This window comes from Salvelinus sp. IW2-2015, unplaced genomic scaffold (genome assembly GCF_002910315.2).
Source record: "Salvelinus sp. IW2-2015 unplaced genomic scaffold, ASM291031v2 Un_scaffold16560, whole genome shotgun sequence".
Classification (NCBI taxonomy): domain Eukaryota; kingdom Metazoa; phylum Chordata; class Actinopteri; order Salmoniformes; family Salmonidae; genus Salvelinus; species Salvelinus sp. IW2-2015.
The window spans coordinates 16,744-27,503 of record NW_019957645.1 but is presented as its reverse complement, the minus strand read 5'-3'; the positions used below and the strand labels follow the sequence as shown (position 1 = coordinate 27,503).

The window sequence follows — 10,760 nt, the reverse complement described above, 5'->3', positions numbered from 1 at the left end:
GAATGTCAGTGCTCAATATTACAATATTAGATTGATTTACACTAAAGCATTAAGGATATAGTATATAAGCATACATTCACATGGTTCGACTGCTCAGGTGTCACTGAAGGACTCATCCAAGGACTGCTGGCTGAAGAAGAGGTCAGGGGCTGTACCTGGGCTTATGGTTTAGAGAGCAGTGTTGCATAAATACAGCCCATCAGTGCAATAGTGTGTCAACATTACAAATGTCACAGACATCTCGCCTCCATGAAAAGTTGTTGTCTGAGATACCAGGTTCATTGTTGCTGACAGTTGAGATGGACTCCTTCAGTCCTGCTGAAAATATTGATCAAGTCGATTTAGACTAGACACCACTTAATACCTCTCAAATAATAAGGTTACATTATGACCATTTTAATTGCTTTTGATTCATCACTCAATGCACTTTCTATGAAGAATGAAATTCCACACTGATCAAATGCTAAATGGATGTTTATGCAGAAAGTACAAAATAACATTTACATTCTAACTAAATCGCGTTCTCAAACAGTACAGATCACACAGGAGTTAAATAATACATTTTCAGTTAATAACTTTTACTTTACCTTTCTTTACTCTATTTTTAAACAATCAAACTATTACAGTAAATTATAGGTCAAATAACAATGAGTCCGTATATGTAAGTAGAGTATCATTAAGTAATATCATGTAATAGAGATTATAATAATATGTAAAAGTAGTAATAATATTAATAATAGTAGTGTAATATAATGAATTGAAATGCAGGTTCCTTCCAGACCAGGTGGGTGGTAGTCTCTCTGGCAGATCAGTGTGGTGTCTGTCTGCAGACTGTCCATAATGACATGGAGAGCCTTCTAGTGGAGATCTGTTGAAACATCATGCACAGGATTAGATCCCTTTTAGAAGATGATAGAGTAGTTAGTCAGTACAGGGAGCAGTTCAGCCAGTGGTAGACGCTACAGGACTTCTTTGACACACGAGCACAGTGGTGGGAAATGGTGAAGGGTAGGACAAGGACCTTCTTTAGAGAGATAGGAAAGAAAAAAAGCAAAGAAGAAGATAGACGCATGGTGAGACTGTAGAGGCGACTGGAAAGGTATTTTAATCTAGGTCAACAGGGCTTTGATTTTAACCATGAAATCAAAGAAGTAAAAAAGGAAATGGCATTTTTAGCAGAACAGAAAAGTAAGGGGGTTATTTTAAGAAGTAAGGAAAGGGAATTAGAAGAGGGGGAGAAGTGTACAAAGTACTTTTTAAAGAAAATAGTTAGTAAGGGTAGGATAATGACAGGTTTAAAAAACATACAAAGAATACATTAAAAAAAGATACAAAGGGAATAAAAGAAGTAGTCAAGGAATTTTATGTGGAACTGTTTGGAGTAAAAAATCTCTAGGAGGAAACCATGGGGGACATTTTAACATACATGCCTCACCCAACACAGACGACCTAACAAAAGACCTGACGAGGACAGCAATCGACCAAGGACTGAAACATTTTAAGAGGGGTAAGTCACCGGGGGAGGACGGCCTCCCCTTGGAGTTTTATCTGACCTTTAGAGATGTTTTAGCCGACGAACTTCTGACTGTTTTTACTGACTTTGAACACCTCGATAGACTACCTGACAGTTTCAGAGTAGGGATCGTGACTCTTTTACACACAAAAAACAACAGGACTGAAGAACTGGAGACCGATTACTCTTTTAAATTTTGACTGTAAACTTTTTACAAGGTGTTTTAGGGGAGGTTATCCACCCGGACCAAACCTGTGCCATTCCCGGAAGGAAGATCACGGACAGCCTGGTACTGATCCGAGATGCCATCTGTTATGCGAGAGACAGAAACATGCGGCTTGTAGTCCTAAATTTAGATTTTGAAAAAGCTTTTGATCGGGTCGCACCAGTACCTTTTCAAGGTACTGCAAAAAATGGGCTTCCCGGACAGGTTCTTAGCTTGGGTGGGACTGCTGTATGGGGATATCACCAGCAACATCCTTGTAAATGGGCATTTGTCAAAAGCAGTGGGAGTACACTGCAGCATCCGTCAGGGCTGTCCGTTGTCTCCCCTTCTGTTTGTGGCCTGCATCTAACCACTGGCACAGGTCTTGCGAAGGGACCAACGGATCAGTGTGGTGGGTGTGGGGGGATGACCGCCAAGTGTGTTTTTTACATGGACGACGTGAACATTTTATGTACCGACCTTTTATCCATCGATAGGACCCTGGACAGGACTAACTGGTACGGACAAGCCTTTGGGGCGAGACTGAACAGAGACAAGACAGAGGCCCATTTTTTCGGACCGTGGGCAAACCCAGACTTGACCAGACTACCACTGACTGTTAAAACGACGGACATAAGGGTACTGGGGGTAAGGTTTGACCCGGAGGGAGGAAGGAAGGAGCGGTAATTGGAGTGGGATCCTGGGGACAGTAAGACAGAGACTGGGTTTTTGGGGACGTCGACAGCTGACTTTTGAGGGCAAGGTTTTAAACATTAAAGCTGTGATTTTACCTGTGCTTTAATTAATCAGTTCTGTTTTTATCCCCCCACGAAGAACTCTTTTAGCTCTGGAATGGATGCTGTTTTACTTCCTGTGGGGAAGCAAGTAGGAGAGGCTGAGGAGGGAGGTAGTCAAGAGGCCCAGGTCCAAGGGGGGGAAAGGCTTGCCTGACCTCTACTTGTTCCTGGGCAGCCGCTATACAGCGTTACATCTCACTCTTGCCACCTCCCCGGTCAACAACAAGACCCAGGCCCTCGCACGGTTCTGGCTGGGATTTTACCTCAGAACCCTGAGGCTGATCCAAGTCGACCTGTGAGCCCCAGTCTCTTTCCTGCTCCCCACACACTACACCCAGCTCCAGAAGTTTTTAAGACATTTTAAACTGGAAAAAGAAGCAGTCACAGTCTCTCTCTTGTGCAGGAGTGGGAACCAGTGTGCCCAGTGCGCGGGTTTGCTATAGGCGAGCCTATAACGGTTTGGCGTAACGTGGCCCATCCTGCTCTCCTGAATCGGCACCGGGACCTGTCCTGGATGGTCGCCCACGAGATGCGAGGGCCCACGAGGGCGATGCGCCTAGGGGAGGGATCTCCTCTGGGCCCCGAAGGACAGGACGGGAATTGATACGGAAGAGCAAGAGGAGGCGAGTTTGATAAGAACTCACCCCACTCCTGTACAAAGGACCGAAGACAGTTTTTTAACAAAGTGACATTCTTTACATGTTTTCATGTCTTAAAAATGTTTTACTTTTGTTAAATCATTTGTACACATTCTAAATGGCTTTTAAAGAATTGATGTTTTTACAAAGAAAAATACTTTTATTCATGGTTGTTTCTTTTTAACAAATTTTTAACAAATTTAAATGTAATATTCATATGCTGTGTTTTATGCTTTTATGCCGTTTTTATGTGTATAAAATGATGTACAAAGATATACATGAGCTGTTTTTAAAGGAAAAGTAACGATAAAACTTTTCCAAAAGAAAGAATCATACACAGGATTAGAGGACATCAATTTTGCAGTATCTTATATGACCAGGCCTTGCCATTATGTTTTGGCTCATTCTAAAGACTATTACTAGTAGAGTGAGTCTAGACTCTGTAAAAGGGAGGGGGGTAAAACGGAGGGAGTTAAAGGGAGAAAAGAGTAATTCAGATAGTAGCCAGCTGTAGAGAGGGGGTGTCTGGGATGTAGGTTGAGCCTCAATAGGGAGGTATAATCAGAGCATCGCATAACGTAATTCATTGCATAGAGCTGACATGAGAGTCAAGACAGTAAATCTCTATTCCGCAGTAAACCATGACACTTCAATGTAATATTTGACTATCTACAAAGTTATGAATGTTCCACCCAACTGAAAAAATAAAATAAAATAGGAGCTCCAAAGTTGAGCAATGCACCTTGACAGATGAAGGTTAATTCCTGATGACAGGAAGCATCCAGCCACTTCAGTTCTCCGTTACCAACCCGGACCATCTTACCACAGTGGTAATTGATGGGGTTGAGGGGGAAGCAGCTGTGCCACTCTCTGTACTTCACCACCTTATTAACATCACCACTGGTCCACAGCCAGGGGGCGCTCCACTCAAAGATGGACCGCTCCAGACCAATCCACACCCCCCCACATGGCAGCTCCACATTGGCCAGGAGCTGGATCAAGTCAGCCTGCACGGTCTGGTTGGTGATGTGCACCAGGTCGGAGTGACGACTTTTACAGAACTTCAGGGCATTGATCCAGCTCTTGGACTCGTTGAGGTAGTGCAGGTAGTCTGCATGGACAAAACACAAACACACATGAAATTGCACACATGTTAATGGAAGTGCACTAACACAAAACCACAAATTCTCTCAAGGACTTGTCTATCATTAAAAGCCCAAAAACTGGCACTTGTATACCTTTGTGTAGATTGGTACAGAATGTAGCTCCATGTCTGACACTCACCAGGATGGAGTGGAGAAGTTGTAATACTGGGGGAGGATGTGGGCTTCCTGTCTGGGGAGGTGGGACCTAATGAGGTCAGTTGTCCACTGGAAGTTGAGGTTGGGGGTGTGGTTGACTGTCCAATGGTAGTGGTAGGTGGTGATGTGGTGGACGGTCCATTGGTAGTGGTAGGTGGTGTGGTGGTGGACTGTCCATTGGTAGATGTAGTTTGTGTGGTGGTGGACTGTCCATTGGTAGTGGTAGTTGGTGTGGTGGTGGACTGTCCATTAGTAGTAGTAGGTAGCAAAGTGGTAGGTGTTGTGGTGGACGTCTTGATAGAGGGAGGTCCAGTTGAAGTAGGGCTGATGGTTTCAGGGGTAACGGGAATGGTCAAATCCCCAGTGGTGTTAAGTGGACGTTCATCTGTATGAATGAGGTAGAATACATATACAGTTGAAGTCGGAAGTTTACATACACCTTAGCCAAGTACATTTAAACTCAGTTTTTCACAATTCCTGACATTTAATCCTAGTAAAAATGCCCTGTTTTAGGTCAGTTATGATCACCACTTTATTAGAAGAATGTGAAATGTCAGAATAATAGTAGAGAGAATGATTTATTTAAGCTTTTATTTATTTCATCACATTCCCAGTGGGTCAGAAGTATACATACACTCAATTAGTTGTTGGTAGCATTGCCTTGAAATTGTTTAACTTGGGTCAAACGTTTTGGGTAGCCTTCCACAAGCTTCCCACAATAAGTTGGGTGAATTTTGGCCCATTCCTCCTGACAGAGCTGCTGTAACTGAGTCAGGTTCATAGGACTCCTTGCTCGCACACGCTTTTTCAGTTCTGACCACACATTTTCTATAGGATTGAGGTCAGGGCTTTGTGATGGCCACTCCAATACCTTGACTTTGTTTGTTGTCCAAGCTTTAACTTCCTGACTGATGTCTTGAGATGTTGCTTCAATATATCCACATAATTTCCCCTCTTCATGATGCCATCTATTTTGTGAAGTCCACAAGTCCATCCTGAAGCAAAGCACCCCCACAACATGATGCTGCCACCCTCGTGCTTCACAGTTGGGATGGTATTCTTCAGCTTGCAAGCCTCCCCCTTTTTCCTCCAAACATAACGATGGTCAATATGGCCAAACAGTTCTATTTTCGTTTCATCAGACCAGAGGACATTTCTCAAAAAAGTACAATCTTTGTACCCATGTGCAGTTGCAAACCGTAGTCTGGCTTTTTTTATGGCGGTTTTGGAGCAGTAGCTTTTTTCCTTGCTGAGCGGCCTTTCAGGTTGTGTAGATATAGGACTCGTTTTACTGTGGATTTAGATACTTTTGTACCTGTTTCCTCCAGCATCTTCACACGGTTCTTTGCTGTTGTTGTTGGATTGATTTGCACTTTTTGCACCAAAGTACGTTCTTCTGTAGGAGACAGAACGTGTCTCCTTCCTGAGCGGTATGATGGCTGCGTGGTCCCATGGTGTTTATACTTGCGTACTATTGTTTGTACAGATGAACGTGGTACCTTCAGGCATTTGGAAATTGCTCCCAAGGATGAACCTGACTTGTAGAGGTCTACAATTTTTTTCTGAGGTCTTGGCTGATTTCTTTTGATTTTCCCATGATGTCAAACAGAGAGACACTGAGTTTGAAGGTAGGCCTTGAAATGCATCCACAGGTACACCTCCAATTGACTCAATTTATGTAAATTAGCCTATCAGATGCTTCTAAGTCATGACATAATTTTCTGGAATTGTCCAAGCTGTTTAAAGGTATTGTCAACTTAGTGTATGTAAACTTCTGACCCACTGGAATTGTGATACAGTGAATTATAAGTGAAATAATCTGTCTGTTAGCAATTGTTGGAAAAATTACTTATCATGCACAACGTAGATGTCCAAACGACTTGCCAAAACTAGAGTTTGTTAACAAGAAATTTGTGGAGCGGTTGAAAAACGAGTTTTAATGACTCCAACCTAAGTGTATGTAAACTTCCAACTTCAACTGTACATTTAAGTACATTTTAAGTTTCCTGTCATTTTTATCATTGATACAAAAGCAAAGTACTCCTAGTAAACTAGGATTTTCTTTGTGGAGATTATATACAATTTAGTCATATGATTGACTGTTTGAAAAGTTTGAAAACACTCTTACAATGTTGAACTCACCTCCATAGCAAATGAAAGCACATTGATTAGAGCAATCTTTTGGAGTCCATTTTCTGTCTGAGTTCAGCTGTTGACAGTTTCCACCTCTCCAGGTAGGTTCCCATTGCTGAAATGGTTCTCTATTTGACCATTCCCATAGTGTATTGTTGTGCTTAAGTCCAATCCAGGTGTCCTCTGTAGTCAACTCATCAAAGGATTCCTGTTCTTTCTGGTTACAGATACTAGCCAGTTCTCTGCCTTTTATTGTTCTGCAGTCTGTCACAGCATCCTGCTGCATCTTTGGCCCAGGCATCAGCTCATACTCCTTCTCTGTTGTTCCATTACCATGACGAACTTACAGGAGGGAAGGTGAAAACTGACACATCAGATTTCATGAGGCAGTTAATGACTTCACACAATATGAAATAAATTTGGTGAACTTGATAACCTAATTATAGTATTAGGGTAGGTGTTGCGCAATCAGTCAATCCCATTTGTTAAATGACAAGTTGGATTTTCCATTGATAAAAAGAGACAGTGAGTGAGTGAGTCCTTACCTTGTTGACACATATACTGTCTTGGTGCTGCGCAAGCCACTGGTTGCCAGTGAGATGAAGTAGACAAGACACAGTCATGATCCCCAGTGTGGACACCAAAACCTTTTTCCCAGTTAAAGAACATGAAGTCCTCTCCATCAGACCACTTCCACTTTTCATTTGGATCAGACCTATGGAGCCCAATCCACACATCACCARTGAAATTACCCAAAGAGGATTGAATTGCCTTCCAATCCTCTTCTGTGCGTACGATGGACAGGTTTGTGTAGTGCTGTCTGCAGTACTCGTGTGCCTCGGTCCAGTTTTTCTTCTCAGGGACAAGGCTGTACTTCTTGGCTGAGTAGGTGACTGTTTAAAATACAGAGGAAAATGTTTATCAGACTGCTTGTTGTGTTGATTGGCAAACATGAACATCTTCAGCTTCCACTATCTATTCTAAAATATAGGAAACACATACTGTTTGATAGCAGAGTAATATAGAGCATGTGACAGAGGCAAAWTCATAAATTTGCAAACTCATTCAAACCTCCAACCAATTTGTTTTATGAATATGGACGTGTCCTGTGCATCAATGACTAAAAGTGAATACATAGTAGTGATAGTATTCTATAGACTACAGAATATAGACTTTACACATCATTGGTCTGAAAAGGCTCTCTTTAAAGAGCTCTGATGCTTGATTGATGACGTTCACTAAGTTACACCTTCAACAGAGATGATAGAATAAACAGAAACACAACATGACAGAGTTTGATATCCATGTCTGTTATCCTGTTCAAGAGGGCCTATTAACAAAGTCTACCTCTGTGATTATTAGATATTGGCTAGATATTCAATGGCCAAAACAAATGATGAATCAAGTCATGTCATTGTATGTAKTCACCTTTACCACTGCAGTTTCTCAGAGAGTAGCCTGAGGTTGCATGTTGGAGGTGCTGTATTGTAATTTCAGGCGAATCACCAGTTGAGACCTTCAGGAAACATTTGTTTCTGTGGGATAAATATCACAAAAAATGTGGTAGTAGTTATCAGAATGGTGCTGATTCAAAAATTATATTGCTGCCTTTATTTGCCCAAGCATAAAAAAATATAATTTTTGAGCATGTACCTGTGGACTATTCTTTCTGTGTTTTCATCAACAAATGTGAAGTACTGGCATGTGTCATTTTTGGTGCATTCCTGCCTGCACTGACTTGCATTTTCGGTTGTAAATGGCTGATTCGCAATATTGTTCCCCAGAAAWTSGACTTCGTSRAGTAGGTCCCTCACACAACCTGTAACCAAGACATACTGTATTTCACCACACAGACCATCAGAAAGGGACACYGGATAAAGTACAACTAGGTAGCAAAAGGATATTACCAGTAGTGCAGACTTTGTTGGRGAGAGAACAAACTGATACACAATAGTGATGCACTAATACAACATTCATACATGGAGATGAAGACTTTAAACCTTCATGTTCCTTSCTTCTGTAAYYTGACTTCTGCACTGAGCAAAACCCATTGATAASCTYTAMTKTGAAGTGWGCAACACTTACCTTTGACTACCCTCAGGCTGTAGAWTTGTTTAAGATCATTGAACCATCCAGGGACATTTACTCTGCAGCAATAGCTCCCACGGTCTGTTGGCTGTAGCTTTAAAATGGTGAGGTTTGCTGTTCCAACTTGAGCGTTAATTTTATACTTGGATTGATCTTCCATTATGGGATCAGTACAATGGAAAAATCCACAAGATCTGCCCCAGCATGTCTCAAGCTTTTTATTCCCAAGGTTTGTGCAGACAAGGGTAACAGAGGTTCCCTCTAGTACTGATATCTCAGTCCCAAACACTGGTGAGGACATGGCTGCTGTGGGGATAAATGTCACATCAGAAAGATGTCAGTTTTGGAATGGTCAATCTCTTTCTCTGTTTAGATTGTGACACCGACATCAACCTTATGACTTCAACTTCATAATCACTGTACTAAAATATGAATGTGTCCACTCAAGAAGAGAGTTCTGTAGATGTCATCTTAAATGTTGGTTAAACTGAAGCTCATTGTACATACATAGATGTTGCCAGGTTCTGAACCACTACCCAACTACATTGAATACATGGTCAACTAGATAAGTCATAGCAGGTTGGTCTATAATACCAAAAGGGGAATATTCARCCCATCTGATCTCTTACCCATTAGCAGGAGTAGAAGTACTGGCTGTATCATGGCCACTGTGAAGAGATTATGGTTTAATGCTCCTAACCCTTATATTGCAACTCAAGAGAAGCATTGTTGTTGTGAACACATGTTAATTAAAACACAATCATTTATCAATCCAGATCTGTTGAAAGATTTAATGTAGAAGAAAATAATTAAGAAAGAATTGTCTGTCTTTGTTCGTTTTGAAGTCTGAACTAAGGTGCACAATTTCCTTCTGAGAGTTAACTGGCAGTGTTGTACCTTTCCAGTTAAACAAAATGACAAAGTGATGATAAGGTGATTTGACTACCAAAGTAGCATTGCAGTTACTCTATGGAAACACTACACTACTCTATGGAAACACTACATTGATTAACCAAACATGCACTTTGAAAGAAGTAAAAAATATAGTCTACTTTGAGGTAAATGTGATGAGATTTAAAAGCATGTCTCACAAGTCTTTCTAAATCTACTGATTTCCACAATTTCTATGATATGCATAAGATATGTTTTGACTCACCCTGTTATCAAACATTAGATTTGACTTCTACACTTTGAAAAAAGTTATCTAGAACCTGAAAGGGTTCTTTGACTGTTCCCATAGGWGAACCCTTTGAYTAAGCCTTATGGGTTCCATGTGGAACCATTTCACAGAGGACAATATTATTCTATGAACAAAAACGGTTATTCAAAAGGTTCTCCTATGAAGACAGCTGCAGAACCTTTTTGGAACCCTTTTTTTTCTAGAGTGCAGGGCGGACTGGGACCAGTATTAGTTTCTAAAACACTGGCCCATTTTTTTCTTTGAGTCCCAAAACTGGCCCATTATTTTTACTTGAGGCCCCATTATTAGACAGATAGTGGTCATTTTCCACAACATCGACAAAACAAGTTAGATGGGTTGGTCAACTTTTAGTCAAGTGGGCCTATCTGGCATTTCGGGCAAATGTCTGACACTTTAAGAGTGTAGTCAGTCTCAACTTCATAAAATACACAGAATACTAAGCAAAGGGCACCATTCAAATCATTTCAAACAATAAGTTATAAAAGGTGCCAAACATATCTGAATTATTACCTCTTAAATTGAAACACTGCGCTTTTCTTTGATCAGGATAAAAATGTATAATGCGCTTGAAATGATGGCACACCTACCCAGTTAGCTGTCCTCTTCCCTCCCCAGAGTTTGGTTGTGAGATGGGGAGACCGGGGAAAGAGAGATGAGTTTATAGTGTTTCTCTCCTCCCTCTCTGCTGACAGGTGAACACACCCAGGAGATGCTGAAACTTCAGCTCCAACCCCTCCCTCCACATAAAACAAACACTGACCAATAGACCCAATGTATTTTCTCTGTATTACAGAGGACTTTATACGGTATTTGAAATACAGTATGTTGTGTGATCAAATGTACATTTCTGTTGTGTATCAAGTTCACATTTGGACAGTAATTTG

General features: G+C 41.2%; 1 protein-coding gene across 1 annotated transcript; it reads right to left on the bottom strand.

Moving 5' to 3' along the window:
- Window positions 1–375: 375 nt before the first annotated feature.
- Window positions 376–10,531, bottom strand: LOC112080885 (macrophage mannose receptor 1-like). Its single transcript, XM_024146814.2, has 10 exons — window positions 10,464–10,531; window positions 9,305–9,343; window positions 8,673–8,981; window positions 8,241–8,406; window positions 8,016–8,122; window positions 7,133–7,480; window positions 6,597–6,929; window positions 4,438–4,839; window positions 3,896–4,264; window positions 376–868 (listed from the first exon to the last, which is right to left on the bottom strand). The coding sequence occupies exons 2-10, from the start codon at window positions 9,336–9,338 to the stop codon at window positions 858–860; spliced, it is 2,079 nt and encodes a 692-aa protein (XP_024002582.1). The 5' UTR covers window positions 9,339–9,343; window positions 10,464–10,531; the 3' UTR covers window positions 376–857.
- Window positions 10,532–10,760: the final 229 nt, after the last annotated feature.